The sequence below is a fragment of the Protopterus annectens genome, chromosome 1.part0 (assembly GCF_019279795.1).
Source record: "Protopterus annectens isolate FY-2018-M chromosome 1.part0, PAN1.0, whole genome shotgun sequence".
In the NCBI taxonomy this organism is placed as follows: domain Eukaryota; kingdom Metazoa; phylum Chordata; order Ceratodontiformes; family Protopteridae; genus Protopterus; species Protopterus annectens.
The window spans coordinates 1,172,257,530-1,172,285,274 of NC_056725.1; the positions used below are offsets into that span (position 1 = coordinate 1,172,257,530).

Here is a 27,745-nt window from a genome sequence, read left to right on the forward strand (position 1 = left end):
TTCCAGACCACTCTTGCCTATTTTTTATTATGCTTACTTGCAGTAATATCTGTTGATAAATTTCCGTTCTCCATTCCCATGTGGCATTGTGAATATAATATTCTGTATGGTGGTGATTCTCCTTAAGGACTTGCATCCAAAATCTTATTCTTCTCTTACTTTTTGAACTCCGGTCCTTTTCCACTTTGATTTATAACCTTTTGCTTGTCTTGGTATCTGAACCTTAACTGCATAGCTCTAAAGTATCCCTTCAAATCAGGTAATTCTAAACCATTTTGTTCTATGGAATGAATCAACTTATCTTAACGTTTGCCATTTTCCTCTCCCAAATAAATACATTCAACTTCAACTCTCTATTTATGATCTGTCTTCTCCTCTGGTTGATAAAAATATGCTTGATCTGTATATAAAACTAAAGGTAGTAGAGACATTTTCACTGCTTGCATCTGATTATCCACATACATAGTCAGGAGCTTTCAGCTTTTTAATTTTGTGTATTCTCATGTAGTCTTTTCCCCACATATTGTTAGCTGCCATAATTGAATTGTTTTTAACATATACCTAAATATTTCATTTTGTGTCCCCATAAGTACGGACATTGTTAAACCAATACATATGTGGATGCATAGTTTACTGCTATAGCTTTTCATTTATATTCATTTATTTTATAACCTGAAATGACTTGAAACGGTCTCAAAATTTATTGCAAAACCAGGTTGTCCTTTTCTGAATACATCAAGTACAAAATAATATAGTCTGAAAATAAAGCTACCTTCTCTTGATTACCATACCAGCTGTGGCCAAACCAGCTGTATCCTTGAATTTGAGAGTCCGTTATTTTCTTTGCCAGTAGAAATGAAGAGGAAAAAAGGACACCCCTGCCTATACCTTTGCCAGTAGAAATGAGGAGGAGGAAAAAGGACACCCCTGCCTATACATTTGTGCAAACCTAGTTTGTCAGATTGGAACCTTTCCAGCTCTAACCCATCATATATTTTCCTCCTAATTAAAACTATTATGCTGTCAGGGGAGGCAGAAGATACAATTTCCCTGTTCATAAAGTTCCAGCTGATTCTATCAAGTGCTTCCTCTGCGTCAAGACCCACCATCAATTGTAACTTGCTACACTCTGCTTCTTTCTGGATTAGTTTTCTTCTGTTTTCAAGGATTTGCTGCCTCTCCACACCACCACCTTGGGCCATATCTGTCAATTTTGGCAACACCTTTGTCATTCTGTTAGCTAGTGTAGACACAAACATTTTATAAGCGTGTTTTAAAATTTAAATACTGTATGAAGCTGGGTATGAAGGGACTTTACTCTTTTTGGGTAATACAGCCACCATAGCTTTCTTCCAAGATGCTGGTTCTTCACCCCTCTCTTTTCAAAAGATTATTAAATAAAGCCTTCCTGATCTTTTTCACAGTCTTCCCTTACCACCTTCCAAACCTCCACAGTAATGCAGTCCGTTTCTGGAGACTTCTTTGTTGGTATGTCTAGTAGTTTTGATCTTGGTAATAGTGCCTATACTGTTTTTTTTTTTTTTTTTTTTTTTTTTTTTTTTAACTGAGCTCTAGTTTTCATTCTGAAGTAAGAAAGTAGAGGTAGACATTCTGCTGTGTAATCACTGACTTGTCAGTAGTTCATCTAACAAGAAACTTGCATTATTGAAGATGCTTAGCAAGTATACATGAACATTTCAGGCACCGTTAGTGCTGTGAGCTTTCATCAAAGGTTTTTTCACAGTGTGACATGCCATATTGACTTGGCCATCTTGCTTGTGTAGTTTGGTTTAGAGGTCACACTGAAAAAACAGTTGCTTCAAAAAATCATTCATATTCTATACTTTTATTTCATGTGCAGTTGCCTGGCTAAATCAGAAACTCTGCACTTTGAAAAATGTAGCTTAAAATATGCTAATTATACCATTACTTGTGTCTTTTAGTGTCACATTCATGCATTGTAAACATCCAGACAGAGTTTGCATGGTCATGAAATTGAAACAGATGTTATTACTTTACTCCAGTTTTTTCACAGAAATGTGTGGAGTCATTTTATCTCTTGAATTATTATATTATGTATGATATACTTAACATTCTCAACATCTTGCTCAGTTTGCAGTGACATTTCTGGCCATTGTAGAATCATATCACATGCTCTACCTTTTAAATTTTACTACTGTTCTACTTGTTTAGTATTCCTTTTCTTATTAGATAGTGCTTTGTGCAGCAAACATCAGACCTTTTGTGCAGCTTAACTCTTAAAATGAAAAATATGTGCGTCTGTGAGTGTGTTTCCTTATTGAAGATGTCTGTTCTGTCCAATTTTCATTGCCATGTCATGAATTCTTATCCTCTGATCATGAGTGCAATCCCTCAGACTGTAAGCTTCTTTTCATTCCTAAACAGCTGTTGAATTATCCAGTTTGCTTCCTCTACAAGCAAATTTTGTGGCTTTGGTAAACACAAAAGACTTCACATGTCTACTGTAAGCATCTCTTTTCCTGGCTTATGCTTCACTTCTGAGTAATATTTCTGCAACATTTTCTTCATACTTTGCAGTGCTTTATACTGTGACTTGTTAAAAATACTCTGCAGTAATTTGTGCTTTATTTCAGTCACTAGTGTTTTGCATAATTATATTCATGGAAATTTTTTTTGCGTACACTATGGCTTATAGCTGTTTTTCTGTTTCAACATAGCTTCTCTGGTGATTCATAAAAACTCCATAAGTACTTGACTTACAATCTTGCAGAATCATTACACCAGCTCATTTCTGTCCAGAATCTGCATTTAGTGTGACTACTGCTTCACATCAGAATACTTTAAAGTGGAACATTCAATTACTTTTTAACCATTTTAAAACTTTTTTTCTTGGCTTCTCAGCGTCATTTCACTTCATGTTTCATTAATTCCCACTGGGGCAAATTCACATTTAACTGCCACCGCCTCTACTTCCCAATTTAAAAAACTTCTTAAAACCCACTACAATAACTGGCTCTGCTCATGTTACTCCCCAGGTTAGTCTATACCATTGCACTGTTGCTAGGATTCAGCTATGAATCAAAAGGTTCTCCCAAAGTCCAACTTGTAAAATCAGTTAAGTGGGAATTGGATTACTACCACATATGTTAGACAATGTGAACCTTTACGATATATACTCTTATTCTTAACATACATGGCTTTGTTTTCTTCTTTACGACTAATTATTTCCCCGTTAAACTGCAGTAGGGCTGGGAGCCTTCTCCCAAGACCTACCTATCCTCCTGTGTAATATATTTATAATGTTTTTTTTTTTTTCTTTTTGTAAACATGTTTTTTACTATGTTTTCATATTCAAGACTGTTTTTAGCTACTTTTTTCTGTATTAATGTTTGGAGCTTTTCTCCTCGGGCCTCAGCTGAAAATGGACTTGTGTCCAGTTGGACTTTCCCAGTCAACAAATGTAAAATAAAAATAAATAAAAATTAATCAACATCCCCCTTTTTCCCATTTTCTACATGGGGTCGGGGTGTAGTGTTAACTGCCACCATCTCTCTCTCTATTCAGTGGCACACTCCTGCCTTCTTTGACACTCATGCCTGACTGTTGCAGATCTTGTTTCATGCAGTCTGTCCACCTCTTTGCTGGGCATCCTCATCTTGTCTCCTTCCTGTCTGTCCCAAATCATCTTCAGCAGCTTGTCTTCTGCATACTTACACATGTCCGAATCACTGTAATCTGTCCTTTAATCTTTTCTGCAACTGGAGCTGCATTTGGATGTGCTTCGTTTCACTGTTGCAGTCATCACACTTGGTTTATCTGCCTGCAGGTAGCCCTCAGTTGACCCGAATACCAGAGCCTTAGTATTTCTGCGTCGGATGCTGTCGCTCCAGGACTGACGTCAGGGGTATAAAAACAGGCTGCCGACGCCATTACACCAGTCTTTCTTGCCGAGGAGCCCGAAGCAGAAGCAGTTCTCAAGTACCGGTCGGCCGCTTACCTGAATTAAGATTTTAGTAATCCTGAAGTCTTCTAAAGCTAAGTACCCTGTTGGGGATCCTTTTTTCTTGCTCTAACCTATATCAGAAAAAGTTAACAATGGTCTTGCCTGTGGAAAGCAAATACCTCACAGAGATTTTCATTCTTACTGCATCACCTGTTTAGGCCCAGACCACGACGTCCCTCGCCTTATTTAATGCCCAAACCATTCATCGTTGGGCTCTCTTTGTCACTAAATTCTTTGGCTCTTGATCTGTGTATTCTCAAATGACTTTGGTAAGCCATCCGACTACCGATATTCCGAAAAAACGTAAAGATAAACAGACCACATAGGTCCAAAACTGCCGATGACACTTCCGTTAAGCTAGTCGCCAGTCTGCTGGTACTCATTGAGGCGCTTTCCCAGCCCCTGATTCCCGCTTCAGTGGATTCGCAGGCCTCTACTAAGACCCATTCGGAGTCTAGTATGCTGCAAGACTCAGACTATAGATCCTGCGGATGTCTCTACCTTGGATTGGTCTGGAGCCACTGAGCAGGCACCGGCTTCTGAGGTAGTTACTCGCTCAACCAATGTTAGACTCAAACAGATTACTTTTTTAACCAAAACTACAGAGATTCTTAGGCCCAGAGTACGCACTACATCTAGAAAACCAACGACCAAAGTGCATGCACCTGCTCCCATGCCACAAAAACAAATGCTTAGAATGGCTGAAGACCTTATTATGCTGATTAGGGGAAGTCAGCCTTCCCCTGCTAAGAGACAGAGTCCAGTCCTCTTCAGCATCTACAGACCAGGAGTCCAATGACTCTGAAATTTCTGATTATGAAGACATACCCTTATCTGCTTATGTGGATTCAGATGCAGAGGAATCCATTCCCCTCTGCCTCCCCTCCAGAGGATTTTTCTTTGTATGAAACCTTGCATACTTTACGAGAGCATTTCCACTAAAAATGCCAAGACTATCCTCCGTCCAAAAAGAGAGACAGAATTTCTAGAGCTGCCTCAACACAGGACCTTAGCAGTGTACCCCCTGTCCTGGAGGTTGTGGATGATGTTTTTTATGGAATCCAGTCTTACTCCTGACACTTTACATCCTGCCCCTTGGAAACCAGACAGGTACTACAGAGTACCTGACACTCACAAATTTCTTGTCAAGAATCCTACTGCTGACCCAGAGATAATTTCCCAGAGTCCTAAAGGTATCAAGGCTACTACAACCAAGAATCCCACCCCTTCGATCAGGTATTCCAGAGCTTTGGACAGATGGGTTAAGAAGGTGTATACCTCAGCAACTCTTGCTATTAGGGCATTGAATTGTCAGTTTCCCATGCTGAAGTACCAGCAACATATTATGGAACTTATTAAACAAAAAGTGGCAACGTTTTCAGACTGTGCAGAAAATAAAGAATCCAGGAGCTTATGCACTCTGCAAGGCAAGTCAGCAAGCATACTTTGCAGTGTGGCTTTGACTCCCTAGAAGCATCTCGCCAGGCAGCTGTCACTGGCTCTGTTCTGAGAAGACATGCTTGGCTGAAGGAGCAGACCTTGCCAGACCATGTCAAATCAAAGTTACTAGATGCTCCTTTGAATAAGGACTGTGTGTTTGGCACCAAAGCAGAAGAGGTTCTTAAAAAGGTGGGAGAAAAAGCGAAGTCTATGCAGACTTTTAAAGAATTCCTACAAGTGCAACCCCTAGATTCAGTAGGCATTGCCCTTCCAAATACTGGTCCTTTCCAGGCCTCCTCAAACCAGACACAGGGGAAACAGACCACCCAGACTTCAGTCTCAGGGTATGCAGAGATCTAAGCAATGGAGTGCCCCCACTCCTAAAGAAGGGAGTGGTAAGCCACCTCCTTAAGGAAAAAGCTCACAATGACTTCTTTGCTCAACTCCCCAGCCCTGCCCAATTGCTTTTGCCCTTAAGAAAACTTGCCCTTCATGCAAAAAACTGGATGTCCATCACTCAGGACCAGTGGGTCCTCAACATTGTATCCCAGGGGAACAAATTTTATTTCTATTCACTGCCAAACCCAAGCGGGTTTCCAGACCTTCCTCCAAACCAGTGGGCAGAGGTGCAAAACAAAATACTTTCCCTGCTCAATATCAGAGCTATTCCGCCAGTTCCAGTAGAACAGTGGGGTCAAGGATTCTACTCCAGACTCTTCCTAGTACCCAGGAAAGAGGGCTCTTGGTGCCCAATTCTGGATCTTTCCATTCTCAACACCTTCCTGGTGGTACCAAAATTCAAAATGCTTACCCTGCAACAGCTTCTTCCTATGCTAGCCCAAGGATGCCTGGTTAGTCACCCTAGACTTAAAAGAAGCCTATCTGCATATCCCCATAAGGGAATCATGCAGGAAGTATCTACATTTCAGGGCAGGGTCTATGTATTATCAATTCTCTGCACTTCCCTTTGGCTTATCTACTGCCCCCAGAGTATTCACAAAATGCCTGGCTCCAACCATTGGATACTGCAGGCAGAGAATTATCCAAATTTACCCGTACTTGAACGTCTGCCTGATTCAGGCGGGCAGTCAGGAATTGCTGCTGCAGCACCTGACATTTGTGAAAAACCTTCTCACTTCTTGGAGTACACCATCAATGAAAAGAAATCAAAACTGATACCTAGTCAAAATATTGTATTCTTGGGAGCAAGCTTGGACACAACTTCCCAGATGGCATTGCTCACCTCAGAAAAATAAGTCTATCTGACAGACTATTATTATTTTATTATTTGCATTTGTTGACCAGGATAGTCCACTGGGCCAAGTTGGCCCATTTTCAGTGGTGGCCCGGGGAGAAAAGCTCCACAAGAATAGTTACATTACATTGCATTACATTTACATTGAATTACATTTACATATATGTAGGGCTACATTACATTACTATTAATAGAAAATTTTCATTCTAATGTATTAGGTAACATTAGGCAATCTCATTAATCATATTTAAATCAGAATTGACAGAAAAGCTCAGTAGGTATTCATGTAAACAAAAAAATATAAAGAGGAGGGTAAGAACAAAAATGAAGGAGGTAGTTTAGGTAGTTTACTTCAAACAAATGGACGCCAGAACCCAGCTATCTGCAAGAAAAATATTGTAAGCCCTAGGATTCATGGCCTCATGTATACTGCTGATTCCATACGCAAGACTGCATATGAGGAATCTCCAATGGTGCTTAAAAAGTCTTTGGTGCCAACATTCTCAGGACCTGGAAGCAGTCATTCCCATCATACCCTGTCTAAGGACAGAGTTCCTCTAGTGGGCAAAAGCATGCAACCACAACAAGGGACTGCCATTTACTCAACCCCAAGCTGCCCAGACCCTAACCACAGACGCATCAGACTATGCCTGGGGGGCACACATGGATGGAATATGTATTCAGGGCCACTGGAGCCCAAGTCAAATTCATCTGCACATCAAGCAAAAAGAGATGCTAGCTGTACAGAATGCCCTGACAGCTTTCAGATCCCTAATCTTTCCAGGACAACTGTTAATAAAAACAGACAACACCACAGTTATGTGGTACATCAACAAGCAGGGGGGAACCCATTCCTACCCACTCTGCTGGCTAGCCATGGCCCTGTGGAACACTGCCTTGGACATTCAAGTCCATCTGCAAGCTCAATTCCTGACAGGCAAACAAAACGTACTGGCAGACAACTTAAGCAGAAATCTCCTAGACCCACAAGTGGCAATTGGAGCACAGCACCTTCAACCTTCTGATTCAGAAATGGGGGACCCCAGAGGTGGATCTTTTTTTTCCCCCCTCTCCCTACAACCACCAGCTCAGCAAATTCTGCATCAGGAATCCTCACAGCAGGGCCTTGAAAGTGGATGCCCTATCTTTTCAGTGGGTAAATTTCTCAATCTATGCCTTTCATAGGTTCATAGGTTCATAGGTAGGTACTACGCTATCTGCCCGAGGGCATTTATAAGCCTAGCCAGAGTGTGTCAGCTTTCGCCACCCCATTGATTAATTAACTGATCCTCTGTCAAGCAGAGCCAGTGAAGTGATCCCAGGGGTGTATTTTCTGTTAACCACTCGACAAGGTTTCTCTTGAAGAGTGTTAGTGAGGGGCTCTGCCTAATGTAGTTTGGAATTTTGTTCCAAAGCATGGGGAGTCTGACAGGAATCTGTCCCTCCAGCATGTTCTATTTATTGTTGTGGCGAGGTTTAGCTCACTAGAGCACGTGGCTTTTAGGTGGAGCATGTCCATCAATTCTGAGTTGGACATGGCTTTGTAAGTCAGGCAGAGATCACCTCTGAGTAAGCGATATGCCACTGAGTACAGCCAGAGTTTTTTCAGTCAAGCTGCATAGGACATATGTTTGAGGCCAGTAATCCTCTTGGTGAGGTACTTTTGTGGTCTTTCCAGCTGTTGGAAATGTCTTGTGAGGTACATCCCAAATGGGGCATTGTACTCTATGATGGGTCTGATGAGTGACGAGAGGGGGCACTATAACCTCTTTATTTCTAGATGCAAACCCTTTAGTAATTAGATGGGCCACATCGAAGGATTTCCTAACTACTTTGGCAATATGGTTGTCAAAGGAGAAATTACTATCTACCTGGGTCCCCAGATCTCTTATTACCTCTTCTGTATTAAGGGGGCTGCCACCTATGTGGTAATTTGTGGGTGTTTGTTTTTCCTAAATGGGATGACTATGCATTTTTTGGCATTTAGCGTGAGGCCATGACTTTGACACCAGGTGTCTGTCTCAGTAAGGCCCTTTTTGAGGATGTCCTCGTCAGCCGGAGAGTCACTTATGGCTCCCAGTTTGCAGTCATTGGCGAATTTGGTTAGCCATAGTCCTCCTGTGTTTGCCTGTACTTCTGAGAAGTATATGCCGAACAGTAGGGGGTCCCAGGACCGAGCCTTGCGGGACACCACTTGTGACTGGTTTAGAGTCAGACCTGGAGCCCACTATTTTTACCATGTGAGTTCTGTCTGTAAGCCATTTGGCAACCCATCTCGTGATGTAGGGGTTTATGTTCAGGCTGGTGAGTTTTTCTGTAATACCCGAATGGGGAATGGTGTCGAAAGCCTTGGCGAGGTCAAGGTAGGCTGTGTGAACCACCTTTCCCTCGTCTATGGCCTTGGTGACTGTCTCAAAGAAGTCAACCATGTTTAGTATGCATGATCTGCCCTTAACAAAGCCGAACTGGGTCGGGTCAAGTATTTGGAGGTTCCCAATGTCTTTGTTAATGAGCTCCATGATGATGCGCTCCATAACCTTGCAGACCAGGCTAGTCAGGCTTATGGGGCGATAGTTACCAGGGTCAGTTGTGGCCCATCCTTTGTGGAGAGGAATAACCGTTGCTGTGCGCCATTCTCTGGGCATGTAGCCTGTGTAGAGGCTGAGATTGAACGGTGTGTTTAGGTGGGGAGGGTTAGTTCATTCTGTAGTTCGATTTCCCCCTCTGCCACTCCTTTCAAGAATATTACTCAAGATAAAACAGGACAGACCAAAGACAATTCTGATTGCCCTGGACTGGCCACGCCAGCACTGGTACCCACTCCTGCACAGCCTGACATCGGTGCCACCCTGGCACCTACACCAGAATCCAACCCTCCTCTCTCAACAGGAGGGACAAATTCTGCATCCACAACTGCAAACCCTAAATCTTCCAGCCTGGCTTATTCCTTGAATTCTCTTCCAGCGACCTTAAGCAAAGAGGTGCTGGACATGATTCTTGAAGCCAGAAGACCCAGTACAAGAAAATTCTATGCTAGTAAGTGGAAAAGGTTCTGCTCATGGATTCAGTCTAAAGGAGAGGCCACAATACTGCCCTCTCTGCCTCTTATCCTGGATTACTTAGCAGATATACTCCACAAAGGTCTGTCCTCCTCCTTCATTAAGATACATGCTTCAGCCATTTCTGATCATTACAACACTGAGCCCACCTCTCTTCTCACCCTCTTATCAAACGGTTCTTGAGAGGGGCAAACAACTTAAGGGCCTCTAAGGAGAGCACCCACCCTCTGCTTAGGACCTTAAGTTTGTACTAGAAAAGCTCACGCTTACCCTCTTTGAACCTGTTGCATCAGCAGAGTTAAAATTCCTCTCTTGGAAAGCAGCCTTGCTTCCAGTCATCACTTCAGGTAGAAGAGTGTCTGAGCTAGAAGCACTGATGGCTGTGGAACCTTTCATTATTTTCCATGTTGACAGGGTTTCTGTCAGGACTAACCCTTCCTTTATACCTAAAGTGGTGTCCAGTGTGGCTCTCAATCAATCCATCCATTTGCCAACCTTCTTCCCTAATCCTCAAAATAAAGGGGAAAGGATCTTGCACTCCTTGGACATGTGCAGACAGCTCAGATTCTACCTTGATAGGACTAAGCCCTTCAGAAAATCTGACCAGCTACTAGTCAGCTTTGCAACAGTGTCAGAGGGCAAGGCCATTTCAAAACAAACTATTTCCAAATAGATAGCACACTGGATCCATTTCTGTTACAAGCACCATGGGAAACCAACCCCTCAGGGGTCAGAACACATTCCACTAGGGCAACATCTACCTCTACAGCATTTCTCAGGGGAGGCTGCTACCTGGAGTTCGGTACACACCTTCACCAAGCATTACCACCTGCCTATCTTTTCCAAATCCAGGGCAGGATTTGCTACAGCAGTCTTGCAAGGCATACTAGCCAGCCCCAACTCTTCTTGATTGCTTCTACCCTTCTTCATCTTTGGGAATCCACCCAAGTGTGATGACTGCAACAATGAAACATTAAAAGAACATAGTACAGTTGTGTACACTTACCATAAATGTAGATGTTAGAGTGTATTCACTGTTACAGTCCTGGTTTCCCTCCCTCCAGTCCCCTGGTTTCCCTCCCCCCCCCCCCCCCATCTGTGGCTATTTACTAACCCCTTCTGGGGTATTGGTATTTACTTTTTACATGGTGGTGTTACCTCCCTATTTGGGGGGCTTTTGACATTTGGGGCAAGAAAAACTGATGTAATGGTGTCGGCTGCCTATTTTTATACCCCTGACAACCTGACGTCAGTCCTAGAGTGACAGCATCCGATGCAGAAATACCAAGTCTCTGGTATTCTGGCCAACTGAGGGCTACCTGCAGGCAGATAACCCAAGTGTGATGACTGCAATAGTGAATACACTCGAACATCTACATTTATGGTAAGTGTACACAACTGTACTTTTCTGCTGTTGTCTTTATTTCTTAGTCTGTCATACAGTGTGTATCCTACCACCCTTGTCAGGCATTTCATTTCCATCACCTCTAGCTTCCTTACCTGCTCTCTTTTTACTACTCATGTTTCTGTACCATATAGTAGTACTGGTTGTAGCACTGTCTTGCACACCTTACTTTTCAGCTTCTTTGGCATTCTTCTGTCATAGCCTACATCTGAGAGACTATTCCAGTTGGCTGCAGCCCCTCTGATTCTAGCTTTGACTTCATTAAGATGTCTCTTCTCCTCAATCACCCCTCCCAGATACTTGAAGCTTATCTACCTGTTCCATTATCTTCCATTCTTTCTCAATTCTCAGCTTCTTCTGATTTGCCCAAATTTGCTGTCATTACCACTGTCTTATCTGTCTGTGCTTAGTTTCATCTCATTTGCTTTCAGTTTTGTTTTCCATTCCCCTAGCCTTTGCTGGATTTCTTGCTCTGAGTCTGCCTGTGATGCCACATCATCTTCATACAGCAAGTTTGTTGATATTTCCCCTCCAACCTGTTGGCTATTGTAGTCAGTCACTGGTATGAACAGTAGAAGGCACAGAGATTATTTATGTTGCACACCTACTCCCACTGGAAATCCCTTTGTTAGACCAAACACTATTCACAGTTGTCATTGGGTCCCTTGTACATAGCCTGCACTAATTCTACCAATGTTTCTGGAACTTTGAACCACCACAGTACTGCCCAAATCAGCTTTCTTGGGAACTTGTCATATGCTTTCTTCAAGTCTATGAATTCCCAGTAGGACTCTTTCCTCATCTCTGGCTTCTTCTCAACTATCTGTCTCACTGCAAACATCGGGTCAGTTGTGCTGCATTCTGAACTGAATCCGAACTGCTCATCTCCCATCTTACATTCTACTACTCTGTGTATCCATTTATCAGTCGCCTGATAAGTTCACATTAAACTTCTAGTGATGCTTCATCAGACATCTTGCAAGAGCTTGCTTGTAATCTGGCGGAGGCATTTGCTCTTTGGTTCTTACTAGGCTGCTGAGCATTAGCCTCCAGTAACAGTCGGTCTCAGACCATGCTTGTCTTTGATCTGAATTTGTAGTACTGTACCAGTTTATTTTAATGCCATTCAACCCTGATATTCTGTGTAGCAGGGATCTGAAACTCGAAAGTGTCTGATGGAATACTAAATGGAAGTTCCAAAAATCTCTGTCTTTCTACAGGTAAATTAAAAGTTTACATTGTGGAACTTTTTCGTCAAACTTTTTCAAAAACATTGTTTTGCATTAAGCATGTAAAATGCTTTGTTCCAGGCATGGCAGACATGCTTTATTTGTAAGAAACACATTATGCTAGCTATTTGTAGCATTACGTTATTGTGCATCATTATTAGTATGGTTTATTCTGACTTCACAACAGTAACCATGCTGTTATTTATATTCTTTAAACAGCTCAGCCTTTTTCTTAATCTTCATTTCCTTCCCAGTTCTACCTCACAAAGTTGTTGGAACTTTCCTTGGCACACAGACAGTACTGTTAACTTAAAAGGGTTGTCTGAATATAACAACTTCCTGCTAAGCACCCCAGGCCAGTGAACAAGTATATCCTCTAAGAACAAATCACTAGATTGAATATCTTCTAGTCCACAATGTAAGTGTACATTCCCCCTTCGGATATGTTTCAACTTACCAAGCATTTGGCAAGTCAAATTACCCAAAACTGAAGAAGCATTCACTTTAACAACTACCTAAAATTGAATTGTGTATTGCTTGTTGGTGTCTTCATATGTAAGCTTGTATGGCCCTTCACTTTTGCATAATTACCACAATTTATACTTTATCTGATGCTGTCCATGTCATTATTCCTCACAGGTGGGTCTAGGATCTGACCTGGCCACTTTTCAGACAGATCCAGAGCTCAAGCTCCTCCCCTTCCCACCTTCTAACTCTCAGATCTCGTTTGCTGCTGAATCGCTGCAGACGTGGTTCAGGTTGAAGCATAGGGAATTCTAGATAAGTGGTATTTTCTTGGCTTTCTTTTCTCTCTCTCTTCTTTTTAGGGTACTATTGCTATTTTAACTGTGTACTTTGTTTAATTATAGTCCTCCCCTCCCTGTCAGAACCTAGTTGTTTAGGTAAATTCTCCCTTCCCCCCTTCTAGTGCTTGGCTGTTCACGCCTTTTTCTTTCACTAGTCCTTTTCTACCAAAAAAAAAACTTGGTTCTTTTGACTTGGTTGTTTTGACTGTGTATGTTGTAGTCTTTTGTTAGTATGGCTGAAAAGCCTGCAGGTTTAAAAAGATGCTCCTCGTGCGGTCGGAAGATGCCACACTCCAACTCATACGAGAAGTGTCCCTACTGTTTAGGGTCAGCACACCTGAGAATTGAATGCAACATTTGTGCTGCATTCAACCCCAATCCCCTTGTAGAGCGCCGCAACAAGTTACTTCTCAAAGACTTGGTGCAGGGTAGTCCTCAGACTTCCCGTCTAAGTCTTCACAGGATCCAAAGAGGCCACCTCCTACCCTGGGGTATCTTCTTCCTCGTTTCCTAAAAAAATTAGGCTGTCAGATTGCAGATCCTTGTATCGAGTCCAGCTTCCTTTGCTTTGGATCAGAGGTCTGTCATTCCCAGAACTTCAGATCAGGCTCTCTGATCCAAGACCTCATCACATTTGAGGGCTTCTGGATCTGAGTAAGAGCAGGCCATCCCCAGATCTGGCTAGTTTGTTGGATCTGTCTGGTATAGCTTCCAGGTCTTCAGAGTTTATAGGGTTGCTAGATCTGACAGTATCATTGGATCCTATTGTTATAGGGGTTCCCTATCTGGATCCTCCAGCACCTGGTCGGATCCGAGACATCAGAGCCGATCTCCTTCTCGAAGATGCAAAACTCTGGGATCCAAGGCCAGATTGCCAGCAAGATCTGGCAATGCTTCAGCTTCATCCAGATTTTCCAGAAGTTGCCTTCCCTTGGACATAGAATGATGATGAGTTTCCTTAAAGCCCAAATCGAGTTGGGCCTGCTGCTGTCCCAAGCCCATGCAGCTAGGGGATCATCCGCAGGTCTCCACTCTCCTCTTCCAACCCAACAGGTATTGGAATGTCGGGACTCAGAGATTCATAGTGAGAGGCTGATGTTATCGGGTATTCCCTTCTTGACACCATGAAGGGTCCCTGGCCTGCTCTGTTCCACAGCCGTTGGAATAGAGTGGGCCTGTTCTCCAAGGGGCTGGTTCACTGGGAGTGGGTTTGGGTCTAAATTTTTCAGACCAATACCTTCCCTTGGGGGTTTTGGTACTGGACAGCTTGGGGCCGATATCGTCTTGGGGCTTCAGCACTATGTTGGGGTCACTTCTCCCTTCCCAGGTGGCCCGGCCACTTTGGATGGGGGAAGGGCTTCGTCCAGTCCAGCCTTCTGGGCAGTCGAGAGGATCTTCTCCAGTTTGGTAGTTATCTCTCCTTCTCAAGGTCCACGCCAGCCTTTCTCGGGATTGGTTACTGAGGCCTTATCATACATCCAGGGTCAGCCCTCTCACAAGCGCCTTCAGACGGGCACTGCCCCAGTTGGGTTACCCATCTCTTCTGAGTCCTATCCTGAACCCACCGTGGAGGAGCCCCCTCGGAAGACAATGTGTAAGAGGAGGCACTTGGACTCCTCCAGAGAGAACCTCACCGAAGACATGGATTTTGAGGGGGGAGACGGGTCCCCCAGGCTTCCACCTGAGGAGGTTTCCTTCGGGGACATATTGGAAGTCCTCAAACAGAGAGGCAGATGGTCTCCCCATACCCTGTCTTTGGAGGAGTCCATGTTCCTGAAGGTGTTCAGGATGAGCCCATCTACTTCATAGCCCCCCCCCCCCCGCTGATGAGCTTGTGGACCTAATTGCCAGCAGGGCTTGGAAAGGAGCCAGACATGTTGGAACCTGTGCCCAAGAAAGTGGATAAGTTCCTCAGTCCCCCTCAGGACAGGTCTTTTTGAGGTAAAGGGGTCCCTGTTGATGCCATAGTGGTGGCCACTGCTACCAAGAAGAAGCTAGCTGAGCAGAACTCCTCGGTCCATCCCCTGAACTGTGAGTCCCAGGTGATTGACCGTTTTGGAAATCGTGTGTTTGCCTCGCCTACGTTTGGTCTGAGAGCAATCAATTACTTGGCCCACTTTACCCAGTTTCATAGGAATTTGGTTTAAAGCTTACCTCTTCCCTGTCGGAGTTGTTGCCTCCAGAGAGCTTCAAGCAAGTCTCTCAGTGGCTGTCCATACACTCCCTTTGCGAATGCCATAATGAGGCTGATCTCCAATGTGGCGGAGTCCACCTTTTGAGTGGCAGGCATAGGCATCGCTGTCAGGCGGCATACCTGGCTTCGCCTTTGTGGGTTCAGAGAAGCCTTTAAGGCGTCCTTTACTAACTCCCCCTTTGACTTTTCCACTTTGTTTGGACAGTCTGTTGGAGAGACCTTAACCCACAGTGAGCAGGAAGGCAAGACACTTTCTGCATTAGGGATCAGGTTTTCTACTCCCCAAAGGTCTTTTTCTTCGCAGAGAGGAAGTAAGAAGCTTTGGTTCCAGAGGACTCTGTCTTCCTTTCAGGATACTCCACAGGAATCCTCTTCCACAGACTAGGGCAGGGGATTCAATGGTAGATGCCGCCCTAGGAGCAGAGGAGGTCTGCAAAATCAGGGCTCCCAAGAATCCTTCTCTGAGAAGCCCTACCAGTGCTCCTGGTGTGCTGCTCTACTGCCCTGTCCTGGAGGCAGTTGGAGTCGTCTCTCCCTTTACTCACTAGCCTGGATAAGTCTCACCTCCATTCAGTGGGTGCTAAAAATAATTTCTAGAGGTTACTCTATTCCCTTCTGCCAGCCTCCTCCAACTCAGAGATTTCTCCCAGCTGTACCACCCTGCCAAAGGAGTTGACCTATCTCGAGGTGCAAGACCTCCTTCAAAAAAGGCCCATTCAAGTGGTCCTAACAGAATATCAAGGGTCTGGAACTTACTTCCTCTTCTTTTTGGTGCCAAAAAAAAAGACCGGGACCTGCATCTGATTCTGGACATCAGTGAGCTAAACCTTTCTGTCAAGAAGTCCGAGTTCCGGACGATCACTGTACAGTCCATTCTGCCTCTCTTGCACAAGAACGTTTGGATTTGCTCAGTGGATCTCAAGGATGCATACTGTCGTATAAAGATCGACAAGCTCCAGGAGACTGTTACACTTTCAGCTAAGAACCAGTCATGATCAGTTTAGAGCCTAGTCCTTTGGACTCACCACAGTCCCCAGATGTTTACCAGATGTGTAGGTTCATAGGTAGGTACTAGGCTATTGGCCCTAGGGCCTATACAAGCCTAGCCAAAAAGGTACCCTGGCTTTCACCAGCCAAGAAAATTATTTTCCTGTGTCCCCTGTCAAGCAGTGCCACAGAAGTGTGAATTTCCTATTACCCATCCAGTCGTCAAGATTTTTCTTGAAGAGTGTTAATGAGGAGCTCTGTTTGACATGGATAGTTAGGCTGTTCCAGAATATGGGAAGTCTCTGGGACAGGAATCTATCCCTCCAGCATCTTCTGTTTATTGTGGCGACAAGGTTTGGGTACCTAGAGCGTGTAGCTCCGAGGGATTGGGATTTCTTTAAGTGGAGCATGTCTAACAGCACTGGGTTTGACATAGCTTTGTATGTTAGGCAGAGATCACCTCCAAGTAGGCGATATTGGATGGAGTAAAGCTAGAATTTTTTGAGACTGTCTGCCTAGGGCATCTGAGGCCAGTAGTCCTCTTTGTGAGGTATTTCTGCGGCCTTTCCAGTTGTGGATGTCTTGTGAGGTACATACCAAAAGGAGTGTTGTACTCTATAGTGGGTCTAATGAGTGACGAGTAGAGGAGAACAATGACCTCTCTCTTTTCTGGATGAGAAACCTTTTGTGATGAGGTGTGCCACGTAGAAGGATTTCCTGCCCACTGTGGCAATGTGATTATCAAAGGAGAGACTACTGTCCACCTCTGTCCCAAGGTCTCTTATCACACTTTTGGTATTAAGTAGACTACCGCATATGTGGTAGTTCATGGGTACAGAGATTTTACCAAAGGGGATGACGATGCACTTTTTGGCATTGAGCTTGAGGACATGGCTTTGACACCAGGCATCTGTCTCAGTGAGGCCCTTTTGTAGGGTGTCCACATCATTAGAAGTTTCGATTATGGCTCCTAGTTTGCAGTCATCTACGAACTTAGTTGGCCAAAGACCTTCTGTGTTTGGTATCTACTTCTCTGAAGTACAGGCTAACAGGGGAGGACCCAGGACTGAACCCTGTGGTACTCCACTTGTCACTGGTCTGAAGTCTGATTTGGAGTCTGCTACTTTCACAGTGTGGGTTTTGTCAGTAAGCCAGTTGGCAGCCCATCTTGTGACATAGGGATTTATACCTAGTTTAGTGAGTTTATCTATAATTCCAGAGTGGGGATGGTGTTCAACGCCTTGGCAAGATCTAGATAGGGCTGTGTGAACCACCTTACCCTCATCTATGGCTTTGGTGACTGCTTCAAAGAAGTCTATCAGGTTTAGGAGACATGATCTGCCTTTTACAAACCCGAACTGTGTGGGGTCCAGAGTTTGAAGATCTCCAATGTCTGTTTATGAGTTCCATGATAAGTTCCATGGCCTTGCAGACCAGGCTCCTCAGTCTAATGGGGGTGGTAGTTCCCGGGGTCTGTCTTGGCTCCCCCTTTGTGGAGTGGGATAACTGTCGCAGTGCGCCATTCAATGGGCACAAAGCCTGAGGTGAGGCTATGACTGAACATGGTACTTAGGTGGAGTGCCAGTTCATTCTGTAGTTGGTCTAGAAGGCAGCCTGGGATGTTGTCAGGTCCCATGGATGCTGTGTTCTTGGCTTTGGAGAGTGAGGTTTTTACCTATGCAGCCGTGATTACAGGAACTTTGCATTCTTCCGATATAGAAATGGGCCCTTTAGGGGGTGAGAGGGGGTAAAGTTAGCACTGAACCTATCTGCTAGGATGTTGGCAATATCAGTTGGTTCTGTATATTTAGTGCCATTGTGCTGTAACTTGGAGCAGATCTGAGTGTTGCCATTGAGATTTTTGCTATAGCTATAGAATGCTTTGTGGTTGTCTTTAGAATCAGTAGTGATTTTGTTTTCATAACTAGCTTTGTAGGATTTTGAGGGATCTCAGCTTCTTACTGAGGCTGACCAGGGAGTTCCTCCAATCATGGGATTTTACTTTTTTTTTGCACCAGTTTCTTTCTTCTGTTATAGAGTTTGTTTATGGCAGAAAACCACCAGATTGGCTTCCTTTTTTTAGGAGGATAGCATCTTGGTTCTGTTAGGGATAGCACGAGCCATGCACTTGTGTAAGTGCTTGTAAAGTGCATTTGTGTAGGATTCAGCAGTCGTACCTCTATTGTCCATCTTGCATGAGTGTCGTGAAGTTTGCCATTTCTGTCTTAAGAAGTGTGAAGTTGGCTTTGTAGAAATTTTTTACGGTTGTTTTCCTAATGGGGGGGTGGGAGCGGGATGTGGATGTCTAGGGTGATTAGCTTGTGGTCAGATCTGACCAACAAGGAGTTGACCACTGGTGTAGAACACTGGTAGCCCATGTTGGTGGTGATTAGGTCTAGGATATTGCTGCTCCTGATGAGGGTGTGGATAAGTTGATCCAAGGCATTGGAATTGATGAATTGCAGAAAATGTTGAGCAAAAGAGTTGATACATGAGTAGTTTTCCCTGGCAGAGGTATGGCAATGGTGGCAGCTCATTTTTTACTGCAGGGTTTCCAGGTCTTTCCATACCTGGATGATTGGCTTCTTATGGCTCTCTCGAGGCATCGACTAGCACTGGTATGTCCTCAAGCTTTTCCAGGATTTAGGCATCACATTGAACCTGGCCAAGTCAAATCTAGTTCTAAGCCAAAACCTAGAATTTATTGGAGTTCTGCTGGACAGTGTGTCAGAGACTGCAGCACTGCCTACCCACAGAGTCCACCTGATTCAGGATCAAGTGTCTCTTTTGTTGACTCTAACTTGCCCACCTGTTCATTTGATTCTCAAAATGTTAGACTCTATGGCAGCTGCCATTCAGTTGGTGCCACTTGCCAGGTATCATATGCGAGTTCTCCAATGGACCCTCACAGTCCAGTGGTTCATTCTGTCTCGGCCCATGTCTATGACAATAAAATTGACACAGGTATGCATAAATAATCTTATTTGGTGGCTTCTGTCTCATGACCTTTTTCTAGGCAGGCCGTTTTGTCCTCCCCCCACCCAAGGCCACAGTTATCACGGACACCTCCCTGTTGGGGTGGGGGGCATTTTTAGGGCAGAACGGTTCAAGGCATGTGGTCCCCTATAGAGACCAAATTGCACGTAAGCATCTAGGAGCTGACAGCAGTCCTTTTAACGTTGCAAACCTTTCAGGACTGCTTCCCTCTGGGGACGATAGCAGTTCATACGGATAACATGGCTGTAGTCTGGTACATCAACAAACAAGGAGGAACAGTGTTTTACCTGTGTGGAGAGGCCATGAGAGTATAGGAATGAGTGATGTCTTCAGGCATTTTCTTCTTGCAACTCATGTACCCAGGAGTTTCAACATACTGGCTGACAAACTCCAGTCCATCTTGAGTCCTCACGAGTGGTCCCTGATTTTGTCAGTGGCGAGGCAGATTTTCCACTATTGGGGTCAACCATGCTGTGATTACTGTTTCTGCAGTCAACCACAAATGCAGCAATTACTTTGCCCTGATTCCCATGTCAGGGGAGTCGGCCAGGGACGCTCTTGTTCACGATTGGCCTCCAGGTCTTCTCTGTGCTTACCCTCCGATTCCCGTAATACCCAAGTCTTACAGAAAGCTACAGAAAACTCCTTGCCTGAAGAGCTCTCATTGTCCCTCTGGTTCTCCTTCCTAAGGTCTCATATGAAGTATCCACCTTGGACACTAGATCCCATTCCGGATCTCATCCCCCACTCCTGGGGAGCTTCCACTTCACAGTCTCCGGACACTTTGTCTAACAGCATGGTTTCTCCAGCTCCAGTAATCCCTACACAGTTCAGGCTTAACTCTCTGGTGAGGAACATTATTTTGGCTTCTCAAAAAACGTCTACAAAGAAAGTGTATTCCAGTAAGTGGAAAAGGTTTTCCATTTGGGCTAGGCAGCAGAATCTAGATCCCCTTTCAACCCCTGTTCCTGATATCTTGCTCTTCTTATATTCCCTTTTTCAGGATGGGGCAAGTTTCTCTACCATTAAGCTCCAGTTGGCTGCTATCTCGAATTTCCATGTCAGCAGTGAGCCTACCTTTTCTTCCAAGTTGTGCAATGCCTTTATGAAATGAGTTTTCCTTCTTAGGCCTCCTATTAAGGATCCATTGCCTTCATGGGATTTGACTTTGGTGCTGCAGTTTCTGCTAGTTCTTGCGGCATTAAATTCCCGTCCTGGAAAACAGCCTTTTTTATTAGTCATTACTTCTGCCAAGAGGGTCTCTGAACTACAGGCTTTATGCATTAAGCCCCCATTTATGGTTTTTCACAAGGACAGTGTCTCTCAATCCTTCCTTTCTCCCTGAAGTGATCTCTAAAGCAAATCTCAGTCAGTTGATTCAACTACCATTCTTCTTCCCTAATTACGCTAATAAAGGAGAATATATCTTGCATTGTTTAGGTGTCTCCAGACAATTCTATTTTTATTTTAAAAAGGGCTGAGAAGTTTAGATAGACCAACTTTTTGTGGCTTTTTCCCTGAACAGGAGGAGCCAGGCAATTTCCAAAGTGACGATTTCCAGGTGGTTTGCTGGTTGTATATCCTTCATTTATTCTAGTAGGAATTTAGAACTATCCAGACCAGTTTAGGCCCACTCCACTAGGTCTATTGCTATCTTTGGCCTTCTTGGCTAGGCTTTCCCTTGATGAGATCTGTGCTGCCTGCGACTTGGTCTAATGCTCATACCTTCATTTCGCACTACAAATTGGATTTGGTGTCTAGGAACTGGGCTTCCTTTGGTTCCTCCTTGCGCTAGCATATCCTTCCTTGAGGTCACCCAGGGTACATAGTATGTGAGGATTCTGAACCACATGTGAGACTAATGACACGGATAGCATCAGGTAGAGTTATGTACTTACCGTAACTTGGCATCTGTGCTAGCCATAGGTTCATAGGCTGGTACTAGGCTAACTGCCTTTGCAGGCCATTCTAAGCCTAGCCACGTGCCCCATGTGAGAATCAAACCCTGCACCTTCTGTTTGTAAGGCAGACACCTTAACCATTATACCATCCTCCCACCTTGTTCCTCACATTCCCTCCCTCCTACCCCCTTCCTTCTGGTATGCTTGGTGAGGTTGAAGTGGTTGGATCTGTCGAGAAGTTTTTGACTTCTATAGCAGATGCTGTGTTTCTGTGTTTCACCTGATTTAGAAAACTCTGAGGGTTGCAAGGTACAAGGGGTTATGGGAAGGAGAGGAGCTTGAGCTATGAATCTCTCTGAAAAGTGACAGGCTCGGATCCAAGGTTGAATCCTAGACCCACCTGTGAGGAGCAGTGACACTGGATAGCACAGATGCCAAGTTATGCTAAATAGATAACTCTTTTTTATTAACATGTAGTTTCTCCTTTGCATCTGCATTTCCTTATTTAAATACAGGACATTTTTTTCTGTCAAGCCTGAAGCCACAGCCCTTGGAGAACTTAACAGGGAGACATTTTGCATGTTTCTCATGCTTGCAAGAGCTTTCTCATTTCTGCTCTTTATTTTCATTAAAGTCTTATGTGAGTTGTTTGAACTGCGACAGTCATAGGTTGGTACTAGGCTATCAGCCCTAGGGCCTATACAAGCCTAGCCATAACAATTCCCTGGCTATTTCTTCCCACATTATTTACTTTCCTGGACCCCTGTCTAGCAGGGCGACTGACGTGATCCCTGGGGTGAATTTCCTTTCTCCCATCCAATCGTCAGGGTTCCTCTTGAAGAGGTCCAAAGAGGCACTCTGCTTGACATGTATGGGCAATCTATTCCAGAGTCTGGGAGTCTCTGGGTCAGGAACCTATCCCTCCAGCATGTTTTGTTTATTGTGATGACAAGGTTTAGATCCCTGGAGTGTGTGGCTCTGAGGGATTGGGATTTTTTAAGTGTAGCATGTCCAACAGCTCTGGGTTTGACATGGCCTTGTATGTTAAGCAGACATTGCCTCTGAGTAGACGATATGCAGCAGAGTATAGCTGGGGTTTTTTAGGCTGTCAGTGTAGGGCATCTGCTTTAGGCCTGTGATTCTTTTAGTGAGGTATTTCTGAGGCCTTTCCAGTTGTTGATGTCTTGAGAGGTACATACCAAATGGGGCGTTGTATTCTATAATGGGTCTAATGAGGGATGAGTACAGTGGGACAATGACCTCCTTTTTTCTGGATGAAAAGCCTTTCGTGATGAGGTGTGCCACATAGAAGGATTTCCTGACTGTTGTGGCGATGTGGTTATCGAAGGTGAGACCACTGTCCACCTGTGTCCCTAAGTCTCTTATCACACTTTAAACCAAAACCAAAAACAAGGTATAGGCACTTGAAACCAACCAATAAATGTTAAAAAAGTGCCCTGGTCCGCTTGTAAGTATCCACACAGTATTACACCAAAAAAAAACAGTCACTTGAAAAGATGTTACGATAGCAGCAAGATCTCATCCAGATAGCAGCAATACTTAGAAAAAATAGCGAAACCTCCAATTGAATGAACGCTCTTTAATACACTTTACAAACTGCGTTTTCGTCACCAAAGACTTCATCAGACAACATAAAAACACAATGAACACATTTAAATACTCCCTTGAAGTGATTAAGAACAACTGGATTGGATAAATTTTATTCCAAACACACCTATTATTTCAATACTTCGTGTAATTCATGAATATTCATGAGTTTCTCATAAAGTGCTACGTGCTTTGTTAAAAACTCCTATATTAAAAAATGTTAAAACCAAATTTGTCTTATAAACTGTCTAAGTGAATACTTGCTAAATTCATATTATAAGTTAAAAGTACACAAGCCAATTGTAAAAACTGTATTGTTTAAAACCACTTTTGGTATAGAAAATATATATATGTATATGTATACCCATAATGAGAGAAACCAATCAATCCTCAGTGTTTATACGCCCTCAAGTGTCCACAGTTGGAATTACATTATAATTGATTGGTTTCTCTCATTATGGGTATACATATACATATATATATTTTCTATACCAAAAGTGGTTTTAAACAATACAGTTTTTACAATTAGCTTTTGTACTTTTTAACTTTATAATATGAATTTGTAGCAAGTATTCACTTAGGAACAGTTTATAAGACAAATTCTGGTTTTAACATAGGAGTTTTTAATATAGGAGTTTTTAACAAAGCACGTAGCACTTTATGAGAAACTCATGAATATTCATGAATTACACGAAGTTTTGAAATAATAGGTGTGTTTGAAATAAAACTCATCCAATCCAGTTGTTCTCAATCACTTCAAGGGAGTATTTAAATGTGTTCATTGTGTTTTCATGTTGTCTGATGAAGTCTTTGGTGACGAAAACGCAGTTTGTAAAGTGTATTAAAGAGCGTTCATTCAATTGGAGGTCTCGCTGCTATTTTTTCTAAGTATTGCTGCTATCTGGATGAGATCTTGCTGCTATCGTAACATTTTTTCAAGTGACTGGTTTTTTTTGGTGAAATACTGTGTGGATACTTACAAGCGGACCAGGGCACTTTCTTATCACACTTTCCTGTGTTTAGTGTACTGCCACCTATATGGTAATTCATGGATGCATGTTTTTTCCCAAAGGGGATAACATTACATTTCTTGGCATTGAGCTTGAGCCCATGGCTCTGGCACCAAGCATCTGTTTCTGTAAGGCCCTTTTGTAGAGTATCCACATCATTTGGGGATTCAATAATGGCTCCCAGTTTACAGTCATCTGCAAACTTTGTTAGCCAGAGTCCTTTAGTGTTGACCTGTACTTCAGAGAAGTAGATGCCAAACAAGAGCGGCCCCAGGACTGAACCCTGAGGTACTCCACTTGTCACTTGTCTGGAGCTGGATTTGGAGTCGGCTACTTTTACAGTGTGGGTTCTATCAGTAAGCCATTTAGCAACCCATTGGGTGACATAGGGATTAATGCCCAACTTAGTAAGTTTATCTATGATTCCAGAGTGGGGGGTGGTGTCAAAGGCCTTGGCAAGGTCTAGATAGGCTGTGTGGACCACCTTACCCTTATCCATGGCTCTGGAGACTGATTCAAAGAAGTCAATCAGGTTCAGGAGACAAGATTGGCCCTTCACAAACCCAAACTTGGTGGGGTCCAGTGTTTGAACGTTGCCAATGTCTTTGTTTATAAGTTCCATGATAATACGCTCCATGGCCTTGCAGATAAGGCTTGTCAGACTGATGGGACGGTAGTTTCCGGGATCCAAGGTGGATCCCCCCTTGTGGATTGGGATAACTGTAGCTCTGCACCACTCAGTGGGCACGAAACCTGAGGTGAGGCTATGATTAAACATGACACTTAGGTGAGGTGCCAGTTCATATTGTAGTTCATGTAGTACACAGCCCGGGATGTCATCTGGTCCCATGGATGCTGTATTCTTGGCTTTAGAGAGTGCGTTTTGTACCTGTGTGGCCGTTATTACTGGAATTTGGCAATCTTCCGGTATTGAGATGGGCCATTTACGGGGTGAGGGGGGGTGAAGTTGGAACTGAATCGATCTGCCAGGATATTGGCAATATCCTTCGGATCAGTATATTTAATGCCATTCTGTTTTAGCTCAGAGCAGATCTGAGCATTGTCATTTAGATTCTTGACATAGTTATAGAATGCTTTGTGGTTGTCTTTGGAATCTTTGGCAATTTTACTTTTGTAACTAGCTTTGGAGGATTTTATGAGGCATCTCAGTTTCTTACTGAGGCTAGTAAGGGAGTTTTTTGCATCCTGGGATTTTCCTCTTTTCTGCAAAAGTTTCTTCCTTTTGTTGTAAAGTTTGTTTATGGCAGGGGACCACCAGATTGGCTTCCTTTTTTTGGATGAGAGCATTTTGGTTCTATTTGGGATGGCACGATTCATGCATGAGTGGATGTGCTCAGACAGTGCATTAGTGTAGGATTCAGCAGTTGAACTTTCAGTTCCCGTCTGCATGGGTGTCATGAAGTTTGTCACTTCTGACTTGAGTAGCATGAAGTTGGCTTTGGAGAAGTTTTTTATGGTGGTTTCTTTACTGGGGGGTGGGGGTGGGATGTGGATGTTAAGGGTGATTAGCTTATGGTCAGACCTGACTAATGACGGGTGACCATAGGTATGGAGCATTGATTTCCCATGTTGGTAATGACCAGGTCTAGGATATTGGAGCCCCTGGTGGGACTATGGATTAGTTAATCCAGGGCGTTGGAATTTATGAATTCCAAGAACCGTTCAAAGGTGTTGGGACATGAGTAGTTTTCCCAGTTAATGGCAGGGTAGTTAAAATCACCCAGTATTAGGGTGTTTGGTTCTATCTTAATATTTTCCAGTATGTTTAGAAAGGTGTAGTGAGAATCTTGGGGTATGGTGGGGGATCTGTAGCAAGCTACAATTTGGATTGCAGTCTTACCTAGTGTTAGTTGCACTTGGAGAATTTCAGACACATTGTGTTGGCCAACTAGCCTGGTGGTGTGAATATCCTTGGTTAATATTGACACTCCTCCACCTTTAGTGTTTCGGTCCTGGTTTGGTGGCCGAAAAGTGTGGTAAGAGTTGTAGCCTGGTATTGCAGGGGTGCTCTCTCGAGCCATGAACCAGGTCTCAGTTACTGCACAGATATCGATGTTCTCCATTTTTAGGAGTGCCTCGAGAGAGTGCATTTTGAGGTTTAGACTTCTAGCATTACCTTCAGATTTTGCATGCTTGTACCTGTTAACGGTGGTGGTTTTGTCCTTTGAAGTTTGCCTAAAAAAGGCACTATAGGGGTGGCAAGAGCCTTAGCCAGTAACCTGAATCCCAGGGGCGACAGGTGCAGACCATCTCTGGCAAAGCATCGTGGTCTGTCAATCATGTCATCCCAGGTAGACAGATACTGGATCCCCTTTGAATGACACCATAAGCTTAGCCAATTGTTGAAGTCAGTCATTTTATCCTTATATTGTGGTATCATTCAGGGCGAAGGCAGGATGCTACTCAGGGCTAGGGTCATACCTCCCTGGGCCACATGATCCGAGAGCTCTTCCATGTCTCTTTTCATGTAGTCCAGGGAGGTACGTCTCAAGTCATTCACTCCAACATGGACAATGACAGAGTCATATTTGTACTTGTGGAGTGACTTGAGTGTATGTGTTATGTGGCGGAGTGACTTGAGTGCATGTGTTATGTGGCGGATCCTGGCACCCGACAGGCAGCTGACTGTAATTTTCTCCTTATTCAACCTGGTGAGAGGGACATCAGTGTGCCGGACTATAGAGTCACGACTAAAGTGTTAGGTACATTGTCTTGCCATAGGGGCTGTTGCTGGGTGGCACACTGGTGTTGTGAACTATGTGACACATTGGTTGTGATTGGTGTTTGTTTCATGCTTCAGCTTCAGAGGTCTTTGTTGCTTGGGCAGGTTACAGTTAAGGGCCTCTGCATATGTGGATTTAGTGTTGCTATATGTGGGTGTTGGTGGTGCGGGTTTAGAAGGGCTATGTGTTGTTTGAGGTGTAGTCTGGGTGTTAACCTTCTCCTCTTGACTGTTTAGCACAATCTTGGGTGGAGAGAGCTTTGCTTCCATTTTGGCTATGTAAGTGCATCTCTCACAGGTTATAGTGTTGAGTGGTAGGAGGAGAGGGTTGTCTGTGTACATGAGGCAATTGCTACATTGCCCCAGTATGCCCAGATTCACCAGGTGGACAGGAGACATCACCGGAAGCTGACCCTTGGACATGCCTGGTTTGGGGCTTTTTTTTTTTTTCTTTGTAAAGTATAGGAGCTGTTTCCTTTAGCAAGGTACTTTGCAATAATAGGCTGTTTAGTGCCTACTATTAATTTCTCCTTGTTAACAAGGAGAGTTCAGTGTTTGTATGAGTTTAAGGCTTCCTAGTGCTTTCCAGCAGGTATTAGAGAAAGTGCTAGTCATGTGGATGCTTAAAGGTAAGATTGAAAAGAATACACCTGCAGTGTGCACTAGAGAAGTTAGATGAAAGTAGGTAACTTGAGTTTTACCTGTTTAAAAAGTTAAGGTTTAGTGGAGAGTTACTATTTTTAAAACAGCAAGATGGATTGAAAGGGGTGGTGACTTTTGTATTTTGGTACTATGAAATACTGTAGGATGGCCAATAAATTTAATTGAAGGGGTGGGATTTCAAAAATGATGATTTTGTGATTACTCACATAAGCCAGTGAAAGTAGAGAGAAATGAGATATATGGTCAGATTAACATAAGAGGCGGGCAACTAGAAAGACAGTGGTATTTATTTTAACAAGACAACTTAATAGGTGGAGGGCAGGAAAAATTCTGCCTGACTCAGAACAGAGAGAGCTGTGGTCTCTTTGAAGTTTTAATATGCTGTTGAAACAGAATGCAAGCAAAACACAAGGTAAAGAAAACAAACTACAGTATTCAAAATATAGAAAGGCCATTAAAAAAA

The 27,745-nt window shown here is 43.6% G+C and overlaps 1 protein-coding gene across 1 annotated transcript in view; it reads left to right on the forward strand.

Annotated features, from left to right (window-relative positions):
- SEC63 (SEC63 homolog, protein translocation regulator) overlaps positions 1–27,745 on the forward strand; it is a 1,535,741-nt gene that overhangs the window by 658,169 nt on the left and 849,827 nt on the right. The window contains exons 11-12 of the mRNA XM_044065412.1: positions 13,490–13,499; positions 15,523–15,532. Coding sequence (XP_043921347.1) covers positions 13,490–13,499; positions 15,523–15,532 — 20 coding nt within the window. The remainder of the gene's footprint in view (positions 1–13,489; positions 13,500–15,522; positions 15,533–27,745) is intronic.